This window comes from Vipera berus (genome assembly GCF_964194415.1).
Source record: "Vipera berus genome assembly, chromosome: Z".
NCBI classification, from domain to species: Eukaryota; Metazoa; Chordata; class Lepidosauria; order Squamata; family Viperidae; genus Vipera; species Vipera berus.
In genome coordinates, this window is record NC_138205.1 from 41097652 (window position 1) to 41114120 (window position 16469).

The window sequence follows — 16469 nt, forward strand, 5'->3', positions numbered from 1 at the left end:
AGACAATATGTAGGTGAACAGGCAGATGCTATCAGGCAAATCTTTAATTGGTAGATGTTAAACATCATTAAAAATAGAGAGCACCGGGAGCCATGTATTCCAGTACTGAAGGCTGCAAAGTCGTATTTGCTCAACAACCCTATGATTTGCATAAAAGAAAAATACAGTGGGATGTATGCTACAACACAGAGTCTACTGTATACACACAACACATGTGCCACAAATCTTTCCTTGAAAGGCCCTTGGTTTTCCCCCCTGCTTATTCAATGATGTTGCAGTGCTATATTGTATACTCTAACCAGTGCTTTTTTTGTAAAAGAAAAAGGTGCCGGAACTCACACATGTCATACAACCCGCCTTGCCTACCCTACAAGGTTCCATCCAAAAAAGGTGCCGGAGTTTGGAACTCCGTTCTGAGCGTTCAATGAGAAAAAAAAGCCCTGACTCTAACTCCATAAAGGAATCCTGAATTCAGTAGATTGACTTCTGTACCAATAAAAGCTTTTTTTTAAGAGTTCCTTTGGAGGGACAGTTATCAGTTCTACAAACTAGTGAGAAAGTCTACTTTTCTCTTCTTCACGAGCTGTGAGTGTATTAAGCAATGCTGGGAAAATATGGAAGGTTAAAATGGAAAAGTAGGAGGAGGAGGGCGCAGTGTAAAGTCCTATTTGGTGCCTTGTTCAGTTACTTCAAGTGAGCAAATCAGGGCTGGCCAGGGCTTATATGCCCTCCTAATGAGGTCGGATACTGGGTGGCTCAGCCACTCTAATGTTCTGGATTCTCACAACAAGCTGAAGCAAAACCTGACCCGGTTTGAACAACACAGGAAGTTAAAACGAGGCTGGCTAGTTTGTAGTTCGGTGAATGGTGTAAGCTCAAATGCTCTCTGTGCTGCGGGGCAGCGATCGTTCCCATTTCCCACGCGAGGGGCGACAAGGCAGTTTACACACTCAAATCATTACAAGCAGCCCCGCAATTCCTTGTAACGCGGTAACCCTAGTGGCGGAAATACCCCCCGATGACCAAGGGTGCATCTCCGTACTGGTCTCCCCTGAGCCTAAATGCGGCCACGGGCCAGGAGGATTGTCGGGACCAGCCCGAGGGTCCCTGAGGCTAGCCGCACCTCTATCGGCCTTTTGCCCTCGCCCTCCGGCTCAGAGGCGGGACCGAGAGGGGGCGTCCCTCGCCCGCCCAGGTACCTTTTTTAAGTGATGCGGGAGCGCCGGGGGCCGAGAGCGCAGCGCCATGCCGAGCCAGGGAAGCGGAGGATCGCGACGAAGAAGCAGAAGCTGGCACCATGCGCCTGCCGCCGGGAGAGACCGCGCTGCCGCCTCTGCGCGCTTCTCTAGTCGCCACTGCCGCCACTTTCTGCCTGCTGCTCCTGCAAGTAGACGCCTATTTCGGGTCAGCGGCGTTTTCTCCTTTTGACGCGGCTTCGGATTTGGGAGCCTCTTCTCTACTTTTAGAATACATCTTTTCTATTCAGGTGTTCTCTCTTCCCCCCCCCCGCCTTCCTCTTCTCTTAACTTCCCTTTTTATACGAATTTAGTTTTGTAATGCTTTTCTAGTTTCTTTCCTGCTCTCTCCCCCCCCCCGTTCCCCTTCTTATTCTAAACGATTCCCGTTTCTTTCTTTATCTTTGATTGGATTTCATTTTCCCCTCCCCGCTTTTCTTCCATTTCCCAAATAATCTCTTTTTCCTTCTTACTTTTTTTACTCTCTAACCCTAACCCTTTGCTTTCAGATGGCGAAGCTAAGCCGCCTTAACAGGTGTCCGACTGACTTCTGACGAGACAGGGAAAACACGCCTAAAGTTGTCCTGTCCCCTTCTGTCCTGTTTATCTTGAATAGTTTATATCCCTCTCTCCTTATCTCTTTCCCTTTCGTTTTCTTCCGTCAAACAAGCCAATCTAAGTGGTTGGATACATAGTCGCAATCCTAAACGCTGCGTGCGTGGAATTACAGTTCTTTCTCTTCAGCGATCTACGCTTTGAAGAAAGCTGCTGTATCTTAATTGCTAGCCAGGCGCAACGCCGGTTTTACAGTTATCCTGAGAATTCTTCACTAACGCAGCTCAAATGTCGGGGGAACCTGACTGGAAATGGCATCAGTTAGACATGCTGGAGGTGATCCTTCACGTCCTTCTCTGTAAACGTTCTTTGCAGCAGATCCTTTGCCAGCTCAAAGCTCGTGCAGATTGCATTTACTAGACTAGACTAAAGCGCGTAGTCGAGAGAAAACGGATGAGGCTTTAGGAAAGACATGGGGCCAGACCCGACCATATAAACGTTGCAAACTTTTTTGGGATGGGGGCAGAATAAGTAAAGGGTTTCATATTAATTTCTCAATATACTTATGCTTATCCATGGATGTTAACCTTTAAAGATTCTGACATGTTCTGTATTTCATTCTATGATTGGGAAGTCATTTAAAGCTGGCTTTTAATTGTCCCCCTTCCCCCCCCCCCAAGATGTGCAGAAAAATCTCCCAGGTTTGGGCCATTTTTGCTGAACATACTCACTGAAATAAGGACCAACTTGGTACGTTGTGAAGTCTATCATTCAGGTTAATCTGAATGCATAGGAGTTCCAGCATTGGATAGGAGGACCAGAAGTCTTATGATTAAATATACAACAAGTAGTGTGTTCTACAAAGTGATATTAGACTAATTCTATTGAAATGACTGGGGCAGCTCCTGATTAGTTAGAACTCCTTGTAATTTCAGAGGATTCCTAAACATGTTAAAATGTATACATTTACATTTTTACACCTTTTTATTCTTCATTTACAAGCTAAAGGCCATGAGATAATATAATCTCAAGAGTTTGGGATTATACACAAATTGCACCTTACTGTAAGGAGTGTGAGGATGCATATATGTGTGCCTTGCGATGCAGGTATTTGAAATTCTCTTAAGATTTGAATTTCAAGATATTGTATTTGCATAAAAACTTGCATTCTGGCTCAAGACTGCAATCATACAAATGCTTACCTAAAGTTAAACACTGTTTTAATTATTGAGACCTATTTATGAAGGATTAAGATTGTATTATATTATTTCAAAAGTTCTCAGGAGATACATCAGTAAAATACTGTATACATCAAATTTCTCTTGATGAGCAATGGAAGGATATTAATCTGTAAGATTCTTGTATAATACCTGAGTTTGCGTATCCATATACAGTTTTACTTTTCAAACCTCAAGCCTTCATTTTCCAAAACATAGGCAAATTTTTTCATTGGTTTAAATGCTTAACTCTGCCTCACTTCTTAGTTTCAACAATGCAAATGTTGCTATATTTCAGTAAACCAAGAAACAGAGTTCAGTTTGTTAACTGTAAATTTGAGAGCAGCTCATGATGCAATTGGTATTTTTTGTTGTTTAAATTCTTTTAGTCTGTATTAATTTTATGCTTCTCCATCTTGGCAATCTCTACATCCAATTTCCCCCAAATATTCAGGTGCTTTTTTTTTTTTACCAATACTGCAAAATGAGTTTGCCTGCAGAAGCAATAGAGTCAAGGTAGTTTTCTGATCTTCTTGCAGCACACTAAACTATGGTTTGTTTAATTATGGTTCCCTAAGGAAACTACAGTTTGTTGAGTTCTAGTTATCAATTAAGGCATAAACCATTGTATACAAACCATATTCGTTCAGTTCACATACTGCTGAGCTTTAAGCCTCATTGTGGTTTACTATAGTGTGTAAATGCATAGGCCAGAGATTTCACATAAATATAGTTTGGGTTCCAGAAGGCTTTATTATATACTTACCCTCTTCCTTAGGATTTAAATGACCCAAATGTAGGTATTTTGCACATATATCATTTTTCCCATGTTACTTTCATCTTCCCAACCCCCGCCACAGAAGTCTGTTAAAGAGGGGAAAATGGAATGCAAAATGTTGCCTGATTAGATTAGGACTTTAGAATGACAAACTGATCCCATCATGCCTGACAACTGACCATTTTAATAGCAATTGTAATGTAAAAGATCTGGAGAATACCAGACTGCCTATCTCTAGACTAAAATTCTTCAGAGATCCTTAGTAGCTAGTCCTACTCTTCATTATTAAGAATTATAGGAGCCAATACATATACTCTTGTAAAGCTCTGATGATTTTTTTTTTAAAATACTGAGTCTTGAATTCTAAAAGTTCAGAATGGGGATCTTGAGATTTGAGTTGTTTTCAGCACCTGTCCTTAGTTCTGGAGAAAGATGGGAACAGTAAAATGTTTTTGAACTTGTGCATATATTTTTCCTTAGAGCAAAGATCTACTAAGCCTCCATATATGATTTTGGGGCAAGTTTGAAATGCTGTGTTTTTTGGAAAACAATACTGATGGAATCCAAGACCAGGAAGCAGATTCAACATATTTGAAATCACTAGTAATTTATATACATTCTACGGATGTTGATGAGTGAATTAGCACCAAATCAGGATCTGATCTAAGGATACCAGCATTACCATGCAGAATTTTATAAAGGTAGCTGTTTCTCTTCTCCCAAGAGATGATTATTACAGTCCTAGTCAAAACTTATAGCAACCTAGGTACTCTCTATATCAATGATTTTAAAACTTGGCAGCTTAAAGATGTGTGGACTTCAGTTCTGAGAATTCCCCAACCAGCAACCAGGCTATCCTTTTAGCATTTTCTAGGGATGTTGGGACTGCACACTTTGAAATGTTGACTGGAAATTCCAAGAACTGTTAACATGTTGAAGTATGTTGATTTAGAAGACCCTTGTCACAGCATCTCTTGTCTGGGATGCTGTGTCTGTCTTTGCCTACATTTCAGAATTAGATCTCAGTCAGCTTTTTCTCCTTTCAGGAAGTGCATGCTCATGTCTCTGCTTTCCCAAGCAAGACGTAATATTCTTTTTCTCTCAGTTATCACTTCCTTAATGCAAAACAAATATTGATTATTGTTTTAGGTGGATTTGGTTGCTTAAGCAACTTAAGGGAGCTGTAATCTTGCAACAGCTGTGTTCCTTTAGTTGATAAAACATTTTACCTCAGTTCTTTATGGGAACTATTACATACTTTGAGTGAGTTTCCTGTTTGTTATAACCAGCCTTCCAATGGAGGGACCAGCCACAAATAAATGCTGGAATTTCTAGATTCTATTTTCTGTTTCTGAAAGTTAATGAATGGGCCTGTTGATGTTCTTTGTCAACACTAGCCAGGTTGGATAGTTTTAGGAGCAAACCTATAGATTCAAGGAGGATTGGGCTCTTTCTGAGTAATAATACAACCTGCAAAATCATAGACACTTTGCCTTAAATAATGGTTGTTGGGAAGTGACAGGAGTGAGCTTCCAGACACATCCAGTTGGCTACTGTGTAACAGAGGATAGAAGTTGCTAAGTCAGGGGAGATATCTACCATGGGGCCTGCAGGTACTTACCATCCCAGGTCCTTCCTTGCCCTATGGCAGGGGTAGGCAACCTTGGCTCTTTTATGACTCGTGGACTTCAACTCCCAGAATTCCATGCTGGCTCAGGAATACTGGGAGTTGAAGTCCACGAGTCATAAAAGAGCCAAGGTTGCCTACCCCTGCCCTATGGCTTCAAAAAACTTGGTTGTGAATGAGCTCCAGTAGGAGCTGCTGTGGACAAGCAGGGCCAGTGGAGAAAGAAATCATTTTTCTCCTCCTCTTATGCTCCAGAACCTACCATTGCTTGGTCATTAGCATCAGTGCCATTTCCAGTTTTCCCTTTCTTCTCTAATCAGTTGGATTGTCTGGAAGGGCAAGGAGGCTGACCACACAATGAAACTGAAACCCTCAGAGTCTTTTCAACTTCCTCAGCATCCACTGATTGCTGTTTTGCTCCTCAGCTCTGCTATGGTGGAATACAGCTTTCTAAGCCTCCTTTTCTTTAGCCCTGTAACTATTGGTGAGTGGGTGGGGGACTGCAGTTGAGAGAGCTTGGTTTCAGCTCAGAGAGCTCCCCTGGTCCACTAGTCTCAGGGTATGACTGCATTACAGGACTTATTATATGATCTGGAGGAGTTGACAGCAGAGGAGGAGAGCAGCATTTTGTTCTATAACCTTGACTCAGAGTTTTCTGGACACATGGGGGGCAGGAACTAAGGCTGACATGGGAGGTGATGTAGAGGGTAAAAGAAGATTACCTTGACAGATAAGCAAGATCTGTTACTAGAGTGGTGATGAATGAAAACTATTTTAACTCTACAAGAAACAGCCTACGTAAGTGCCTCAGTGAACTCCCTTATTCACTGAAGTATAAGAAGGAAGAGGATTGCATAAGCACACTTGCAAGATTCTGTTATTATAACCAATCTCCATTAAAAAAATAGTCATTCTGTGGAGTTGATTCTTGGTCTAGTCTACTTAGAGATGTGGTCTGGTCTCTCTAGATGTGTTAAACTACAATTCTCTCCACCCTTAGGCAGCAGTGTCCCATAGGATGATAAACTAGAATGAACCTGGTATGTTCTGTGGAACACTGCTGCTTGAGGATGAAGGGAGTTGTAGTTCAACACATCTGGAAGTATTAAAAACATCAGCTAAGGCCTCCGAGCCATATATGAATGGGTCTCCCAACAGTGAAGTGGAGGATAGATAACAAATTGACAGCTATTGATGAAAAGACTGCAGATAGCTAGAAAGCATTTTTAGAGTTAGGAATTTGGGGCAAAGTGTTGGAGGCTAGACTTAAATAACAGGACCCAATGGACAGAATTCTATGTATTGGAGGGGCCCATAAATTTATATGTCACTCCTATTTCATCAAATGAAATAGGGACAGGCCAACCAGGGCCAATGTTCTATTAAACAATGATTTCTAATATTTTTAAGAAGCAGTGCCATGGTAAATATTTTCAATGTGTTTTGTACTGAAAACATTCAATCTCATTTTAACATTATCCAAATTTGTTTAATTATGTCTCTGCAATTACATTACAGTCTTGGTCTTGGCTTTAGTCATATTCCTCTTTTTATTTCAATCTTCAATCTTCAGTCTTTAGTCATATTCCTCTTTTTATTTCAATCTTTGCCATGCTCTCGCTTCGTTACTGTAGAGTAACATAGTTGCTATCCTTATCACTTGCTTAATGGTTCCCTGGTTGATTTGTTTAGTGAATCTACATAGCTACTCATGTCAAAAAGTGACTCTGGCCAGGTTAGAAGAAATAACAATTAAAACAATATAAAGCAGATCAGACAGAAATAACAACAAAAATAAAACATAAAAAAGCCCCAGGAGAGCAGAAGGACACCCATCATTTATCCTCATTCAATCACCTTGCAGGCTTACCATGGGATCCCCAAGGTAGATGGAAGAACCATATTTCCAAAACTTTCCAGAAGGCTAACACAGATGGGGCTAACTTTATCTCAGAGGGAATAATGTTCTGGAGGGTGGAGGCTACAGCAGAAAAAAAGTTTCCTCTGGGATCCACCAGGAAGATCTCCTTAGCAATCTGGATCTGGAACGTATTTCTTCTGCAGGACTGATGAGGTGGTTAGATGTAAATGCAGCAATTTGAATTGTACCTGGAAGCAAATCAGTGTCATTGTGTTGACATAATGTAGTTTCTGGAGCAGAGATATAAGTTTTCCATCTAAGAGGCATACCGCATGCAACCGCACTCAGCAGCTAAAGCTTCCAGATGCTCTTCAGGGGCAGCCCCATGTAGAGTGCATTATGTTAATCCATTCTGGAAGTTATCAGGGCATGAGTGAAAGTGAACAGATCCTCATGGTCCAGGAAGGGGTGCTCATGCACAACGCAAAGCTGTACAAATGTTTAATGTAGCAACCAGTGATTAATGTCTAAATCAGTTGTCCCTACTCCCTATAGTTATGTTGAACTAAATTTCTCATAATTTACAACAAGCATTAGGAACATAATTTCTTGGAAATTCAGCTAATAACAATAAATTGGGACTTAGGACAGTTTTTATCCAATCCGAGAAGTACTGTTATCCAAATAATTCTATAAATCGATAGCTACAGAAAGTTTATGTTGTATAGTAGCTCCCTCGGTGCATGATTAATCCTGAAATGATTTGGAAGTTGCTGTCTTCTGTTGGGGTCCTTCTAGTTCATTTCCAAACTGATTGGAGCTCAAAGTGCCCACAGGAAATTACAACAAGGCAAGTATTTAGCTGGTATGTGGGCACTGCGTCGATGCAGCTTTTATCTTGGTGAAACTGCGGCCATTTTGTTCTCTGTTGGTTATTTGGAAATTTACTTACTTAATCATTAACCAACATCGTGCATTGGCTGGAAGAAGACCTCTGGGTGGGTGAGAGGGTTTCTAGAATTCCACCCTTGGTAGGCGATAACATCTCTTCCTTTTCGTGCTCTCTCAAGACTGGAGGCCTTTTGGCTGCCTGGCGCTAGGCATATGCATGCTTGATTGATCACAGGTTCTGATGAACAACCTGTCCTGTAAATGAACTCGGGTCAGGTCCAGGAAATGCCAAACCTCAGGACTGGGTTATATACAGGCAGCAGAGGCAAAATCTTGAGGGCAATAGCCACCAGTGGCATGAGTAATACTGGAGGGAGATTGGTTTGGAATGATGATGGCCAGGATGGCGGATAAATTATAAAATAAAAAACCTAAGAGATTTATGTTCAATTTCCTGGCAGTTTTTCTTCCCTTTTTTCTTCTACTAATAGGCGACCTTGGAGAATGGGGCTGAGTGAGAAGATACTTTCTTTACATTTTGTTTTAGAGTCAGAATCAATCCACCTGCTCTTAAAGTGATTTCTACCCATTAAACAACATTGTTGGGGGAAAAATGTGTAATGATAAATCCATTAGATCCTAAGGGTGCATTTCAATTTGGGCAGGGGTGGGGAATTAAGAGGTAGGAGGTAGAAGGAGATGGCTCAGAAAAATGCAACATGGCTTAGTGTTTGGCATTGAATTATAAGTTGAATTCTCAGTTGTATTCTCTTAGCTGTGATTTTTCAACTAAGGTCTGATATACTGGTAATTTCTTTGAGATATGGAAGGAGTAGCAAGCTCTAAAGACATTTTAATACTATCCAAGTTTTCTGTTTCTAAGAACAAAATAGTCATGTTTATTTTATTGGGCACTGTTCTTTTATTGGGCAATTTGTTGCAATAACTTTCCTTCTCAACTTAGGCTATGAGCATTTGATCCTGTATGAAAAACTGAGTAATTCCTCTAACTTGACAATTTTTCTTTCCATAATATATTAACTTGTGTGATAACAGATGGAAAGATGATAGAATCATAATGAAATATAATATCAAGAATGCTAGAAAAATGTATTATGAACCAATAAGCCTAGGTTCAAAGATCTATCTTCCCAAACCTGGTAAGATCAGTCAGTTTAAGTCATAGTTTGCTTTCACCTCTAAAATCTGGCCAATAAAAAGAAACTATAATATGATCTCGATACCATTCCAGTTTGTAAAGATATCATCTAAATATTTACTATTTCTATTTTATTCCTCTTACGTAGTATGCATAGGGTCTAGTTAATGTCATAGCAACTAGTCAGCCTTGATTGATTTGGAAACTAAGCAGGGTGAGAGTAAATCCCAGGATAGTAGGATCGATTGAAATGCCATGTTAAAAAAACAAAAACCCTCACCAATAGAAAAAACTAATAGCAAACTATCTTTAATGGTGATTTTTGGTGATATCTAAATTCTGAAGACAAATTCTGAGGATATTGATATCATATAAACTCTGTGTGTGTGTGTGTGTGTGTGTGTGTATATATATATATGTGTGTGTGTGTGTGTATATATATATATGTGTGTGTGTGTGTGTATATATATGTGTGTGTATATATATATATGTGTGTGTGTATATATATATATATATATATATATATATATATATATATATATGCAAATTATTCAAATTGCTAATAAAGAATCTGGGAGGCTAAGATGATCATCTCGAACTCTTAGCAAGGTCCATTCAAAAAAAGCCTTGACAAATACTTAAACATACATTTGCCTTGCCTTCCAGCTAATATAAGAGAGAAGGAACCCGTGGCTCAGGAGGTTAAAACACTGCCTGATATATAATCAGCCCGGGTTCGAATCTCAGATAAAGGGTATGGCTGGCTGGTGAGAACATAGAGTTCGAGATGATCATCTTAGCCTCCCAGATTCTTTATTAGCAATTTGAATAATTTGCACAAATGGTGAGCTGTCATGGGTTGACTAGTTCCTGTGGATGAGCCCTGAGCCGGGCCAAAACAGGAATGAAAGAGTTGATTAGCAAGGTCCATTCAAAAAAAGCCTTGACAAATACTTAAACATATATATATATATATATGTATACATATACATATACATGCATGCATATAAACATACATACATACATGCATACATAATTTTAAGTATATGGTTACAGTGTAGCAAAGGGGCAGCCTTTGAAATGATTAATTTATTCAAGTTCAGGCTAAATGTGTGTGGATTTTGGAACTTTTTTGTATCATGTGAAATCTTCCAATGCACACCCCCCCCCCTCAGAAATCCAGTTAAAAATGTGATCTCTGCTATTTCTGACCGAACCTAGTTTAATGGAAGTAAATAAATGTGCAGTTTTGGTAATTCATCTAAATCGGTGTTTTTCAGCCTTAGCAACTTTAAATTATGTGGACTTCAACTCCTCAGAACTATTCTTCTATGATACGGGGAAAGAGACGCCTCTACAGTGTATGGTTTAGTTTTAGTTTTCCCTTTTTTCTTTTCTCTAACTAGTGCATGTACTAGGCATAATTCCTATCACCTTCTATAGCTGATGGTCATTCCAATGAGGAATAATTGGAGACTTTGTCTAATAGCTATAGAGAGCACTAGCTAAAGGAAAACAGTTCTAAAGTCCATCCCAACATTTGTTCCCCGTTCAAAATTTTCTTTTACCGAAACCAGTTCTTAAGGCAAACCTTCCTTAAATGTATTTGAATCTTGACCATAAAGAAAGGGAAACCATCTTCTCTGCATCAAAATGTAAGTAGTAGTTTATTTGTACTTCAAGTAAAAAAATTAAAGAGTAAGTAAAGTAAATAAAGTTTTTAAAAGGCATATCTACTGGATGTTGGTCATCTGTTTGCCTCCTGTAACCTGCTTTGCGTTCCTAGGGTTATGGGAAAACCCAAGATGCTACACTGTGCATTCATGCCTTTCCAGAGCTTGGTATAGTATTTGGAGACATCTTTAACTGCAGACTTGACCTCAGAAGTTTCTAATAAGAGTTTAGAATCTCTATTAGAGTGTAGCCGCTTGGTTCTTGTTTTTTTTTAATCTTCCTGTAGTTATTTATATTGCAGTGAATTGTTTTAATAGAAAAAAACAAATTGAGGCAAGCATTCAACCCCCAAATTTGTCTGAACATTTCACTTGAAATCTTGCCAAGCTGTTTTTCTTTCCTACAGGTGAGGCTCCAAGGTGCATCACTATTAATCCATAGACCGAGCTTTTCTGCTTCTTTTGCTTTGTCTTAGATGTAGGATTTTCAGTAGAAGGGCTTCACACCTTCTCCCACCACTCACCAACTGTATCATTTCTCTACTTTTAACTCAGCCCTAAGCTTACATGGGATGGGTAACTGAGATGGCCATCATATCGATGATCTGTTAATGCCTAAGTGGCAATAATGCATTCTCTGGTTTATCAAGCCAAGCCAAGACTTACTTCTCTTTCTCTTAGCCTGACCGGAAAAGAAACCTTGACTCAGTTTCCACTGCTGGGATCTTCAACAAATCCTGCCCATTGGAAGGCTCACTTGAAGCAATGTGACCTGCTGAGGCTTTCCCAGAAGCAAAAGAGGCTTTGTCGTCGGGAGCCAGGGCTGGCCGAGACTTTACGGGATGCCATTCGGCTTGGCATCCTCGAGTGCCAGTACCAGTTTCGCAATGAGCGTTGGAACTGCAGTCTCGATGGGAGAGCGAACCTGTTGAAGAGAGGTAAACAGGAACATCAGTTCCATCAGGTTCTGAAACCCCCGGAACAGCAGAAACCTCTAAACCTTGCTTCTTTCTCTTTGGGCTGTCCACTTCCTTCAGTCATAAGGTGCTGGTGATGACCTATAAAGCCCTAAATGGCTTTGGTCCGGGATATCTGAGGGAACACCTGCTGCCGGCATCAAGCTCCCTTCATCCAGTGCGCTCCCACAGGGAGGGTCTTCTCAGGGTGCCACCAGTAAGAGATTGCCGGCGGATGACACCCAGGGATAGGGCCTTCTCAGTGGGTGCGCCTGCCCTTTGGAACCAGCTGCCAGTGGAGCTTAGGACTGCCCCCGACCTCCGTTCATTCCGCCGGGACCTGAAGACCTGGCTCTTCGAGCTCTCTGGCCCAGGCTGAGAATTTTAATTTTAGTTTTAATTTTAATTTTAACTGGGGTTTTACTTATGCAGGGACGAATATAATTTTTTTAATTTGTTTTTAACTTTTGTATTTTTGTTTTTAATCACCCTGTAAACCACCCTGAGTCCTTCGGGAAAGGGCGGTATATAAATGTAATAAAATAAAATAAAAATAAATAAATAATTAGAAGCTAGGAAAAAAGGCATCACGGGAGAGATAATTTAATCTTGTCAACAAACCCTCAGAAGCTATAGGCTGCCATTTTTAATTAACTTGGTTTCCTCTTTTTCAATTTTGAATGCAGATAAGAAGAAGCCTTCTTCTCTAGGCCCAAAATATAAGCACTAGGCTACTAGAGTTTTAGCAGGCTGGATAACAGTGGCCTTTTATCCTCCTTTAGCTTGTGATATTCTCTAGGCTTTTAGAAAATAAAAGCCTGTGTGCAATTATTATAGGAACTAGTTCATACTAGTGGGGAAGGAACAGAACAAGCTACTTCTTTTCTGCCAGCCTGTGGAGTTGTCTGCATGGAATTCCTGCTCACTTCTTTTTCCAGATCACTTGTTAAATGTAAGGATGTGATATTCCAATGTTTCCACTCAGGTATGCTTTGTTCCTAAAAGTACGCTGGAACCCAGGCACGTTTTATTTGTATTAAACATTGTTCGAAGTTGTTTGCAAAGCAATAGAAAGTGACTTTTAAAAATCTTTCACAATAGCCAATAGTCTTAAGACTTCAATCCTATACACCTTTCCTTTGCAATAAATCTAGCTGAGTGATACTTCTCAGAATACATGCGCATAGGATTATGTAGCAAGATTTTCTTTTAAAAAAAAAGGAGGATAGCAAAGCAATACTTCAAACTAACTGTTAATAAAAGAATGCGCCTTCTCAAAAAAAAAAAATAAGGAAAAACATTTCCAAAGTTCACTTTAGTTTCAAGATATTAATCAATAGTAAGATTCTACTTAGAATGTCAGTCTGGTGTACTGATTAAGGTGTTAGACTAGAAGCAGGGGAACCAGACTTGGCTTAGACCATGGGTGCCCAGCCTTGGCAACTTTAAGACTTGTGGACTCTCACAAGTCTTAATGTTGCCAAGGCTGGATGCCTGCCTTAGACACAGACACTCTGACTTTAGGCCAGGCACTCTAGTTTAACCCTTAGGAGGAAGGGAATGAGAAGCATTTCTGAAAAATTTTGCCAAGAAAACTGTAGGGACTTACCTATGTAGGGTAAGAAGTCAAGACTAACCCAAAGGCATGAAGAAAGATTTCATCTTACCTGGATAACAGACATTTAATTAAATAACTTTCTAGCAGACAAAACAATAACTTAGTTTCAAGAGCTAAGGAGCCCAGTGGGATTTACCTTTCTTATAGGAGGGAGCCCACGCTAACCTTAAACTCCTACAGTAGCTCAACTGCAGAACTTCTACCAGATGTCTGGATGAAGCATGTAAATACTACAAGGGCTTCTTGTCCGTATCCCCACTTCCGGCTTAGATTTATTCAGTTCTTGTGAATAAATGTTCTCCTCACTCCTGCTTGGCTTTGTTTCTCTAGGTTTCAAGGAAACAGCATTTCTCTATGCAGTGTCTTCAGCAGCCTTAACTCACTCCCTTGCTCGTGCATGCAGTGCTGGGCGAATGGAACGCTGTACCTGTGATGATTCACCTGACTTAGAGAACCGCAAAGCCTGGCAGTGGGGTGTGTGTGGTGACAACCTCAAGTATAGCATCAGGTTCCTGAAGAATTTCCTGGGCCAGAAGAAGGTTGGGAAAGATCTGAGGGCCAAGGTGGACATCCATAACACAAACGTGGGCATCAAGGTAAGGGTGAATTTGCTGCAGGATTAGTTCAGGAGAGAGAGAGAGAGAGAGAGAGAGAGAGAGAGAGAGAGAGAGAGAGAGAGAGAGAGAGAGAGAGAGAGAGAGAGAGAGAGAGAGAGAGAGAGAGAGAGATGGAAAATAATTTTTTTTTAATCTTTCTCACCATTCCACTCCTACTGGGAGATTAACTGAACTCTGAAATACCAGATCTGTATCTTTCTTGGCAGCATATGGTCAAAACAGTGGTTTCCACAGTGACATTATACAATTGATTATGCACCAGGGTAGACTAAAGCAAGCATTTTTAATGAGCTGGATCATTTTTTTTTCCTCCCTGTTGATTCTGAGGCTACCTTCTGACTACATCTTTACAAAATCCTAAATTGACAATCCTAATGCAAATATTGGTCAGAAAAGCACAAACAATATTTGGAAATCCTTAAAAGCTTGCATGGATAGAGCTTAAGAAGTAGAAAGGATAAATGTACGGGTCTTATAGCAGATTTGTGTCAGGATTATGCATTTCTTATACTTGCAGAAGTTAAATTTGAACAATATAGTTGGTACAATTGGATACATGGATTGTAGGCTATATTTTACAAAAGCTTAGGTTGTAACAACTGCCTGGTCTTTAAGATGTACTGTAATTTGATTTTCTTTCTCTTTATGAATATAAATTTATTTATTAAAGTGTTAGATTTCCATTGTGTTTTTCCTGCAGGGCTCTAGATATCTTATGGAAGGTTCCTCTATTCAGTTTATACATTTAGTAACAGTTCTGTGAGGCAAGTAGGCAAGTAGAAAGTATGATTGAGCCAAAGTTACTCAGTGAATAAGGTAAAGTCATTACCTGAATGGTGAAATCTGTTTGAATGTGTTATGTACTGGGCTTTTGGTACCACACCATGTGCGTTGCTGGAGACCTAACGGCTCTCCAGCAACCCAGACAAGACGTCTCCGGTCCTGCAATTGGTCAACCTCGGGTGGCAAGCACAGGTTTAATCTGATTGGTTGCTACCATAGGGTTTGGCTATATATTGTGGCGGGGAGTGCCCCAAGTCCAGTACAGTTCCAGCTTGAATAAAAGAATGAGTTTCTCTGTACTCAGCTGTGTGTCTTCATTCCTGCTCACCAGAGCCCACGACTTAACAGAATGGATGATCCTGCTTTAAAAATTTTTTGATTTCCTTCAGCTTTTTCTAACTACTCACTAATAACTCTGTAACATGGCTAATAATATTTTCCTTTCTCTTCCACAGGCTGTGAAAAATGGCCTCAAGACCACTTGCAAGTGCCATGGTGTGTCTGGTTCATGTGCTGTGAGAACTTGCTGGAAACAGTTATCTCCTTTCCATGAGACAGGGAAGCTCCTGAAGTTACGCTATGATGGTGCTGTCAAGGTCTTCAGCGCCACCAATGATGCTATGGGCCAATCAGAGCTTGTGAGCCCCCAGCATCATGGCCGCTTATCTAAAGGTCCTACTGTTCCACGCCCCACCGATCTGGTTTATATGGAAGATTCTCCTAGCTTCTGCCGATCTAGTAGGTATTCAGTGGGCACAGCTGGAAGGACGTGTTCCCGTGAGGCTAACTGTGACAGTATTTGCTGTGGCCGGGGTTACAATATCCAGACCCACATTGTTACCTTCTCTTGCCATTGCCAGGTGCAATGGTGCTGCTATGTGGAATGTCAGCAGTGCATGCAGGAAGAAGTGGTTTACAGCTGCAAGCAATAAGACACTGGGGAGTTGGGAGAACAATGACTCGTTTCCCTTAGGATTGCATGATGACTTTGGCTTCTTTGATATAGTAATTTCCACCTTGATATTGGATCTAAAACCTGAAATAGGGGTAATTTGTGCCAGGTCCGAGCATTGGAATTGCTGATATGGAGTCCAGCAGGCAAGGTGAAAGCATAAAATAAGTGCAAACCAACCCTCGAGACTGACTGCTTCTGCTTGACAGAGTTGGAGAACTCTGCCTAGAAGATGATTAAGGACCTACCTTATATTGCCAGGACCTTGCTTCATCTGTCTTAGGGCTGTTTACTCTGACCCAAATAAGATGTCTTTCTTAACCTGAGGCCTCTTCCAAGTGGAGGAAGTCCAGAACTGAAAACTGAAACCTTAATTGCATGAAGTATGAATAATTTTACCCTGCACCCCCTAATTTTGCAAGTAGCATTCCCTAACTTGAATCTCTGCAGGTAATAACTTCATTTCCAATGGTCATTGGTTATTCTGCTTGGGAATTATGAGGCTTAAGATACAATAAATCTGAAAGCTCCAAGTTAGGATATTGTC

At 40.5% G+C, this 16469-nt stretch overlaps 1 protein-coding gene across 1 annotated transcript; it reads left to right on the top strand.

The window, feature by feature from the left end:
- Nucleotides 1–1297: 1297 nt before the first annotated feature.
- On the top strand, nucleotides 1298–15902 carry WNT9B (Wnt family member 9B; the record flags this gene model as incomplete). Its single annotated transcript, XM_081343924.1, has 4 exons — nucleotides 1298–1404; nucleotides 11678–11934; nucleotides 13901–14166; nucleotides 15426–15902. 4 exons carry the CDS (start codon nucleotides 1298–1300, stop codon nucleotides 15900–15902), a joined length of 1107 nt encoding a protein of 368 aa, XP_081200050.1.
- Nucleotides 15903–16469: the final 567 nt, after the last annotated feature.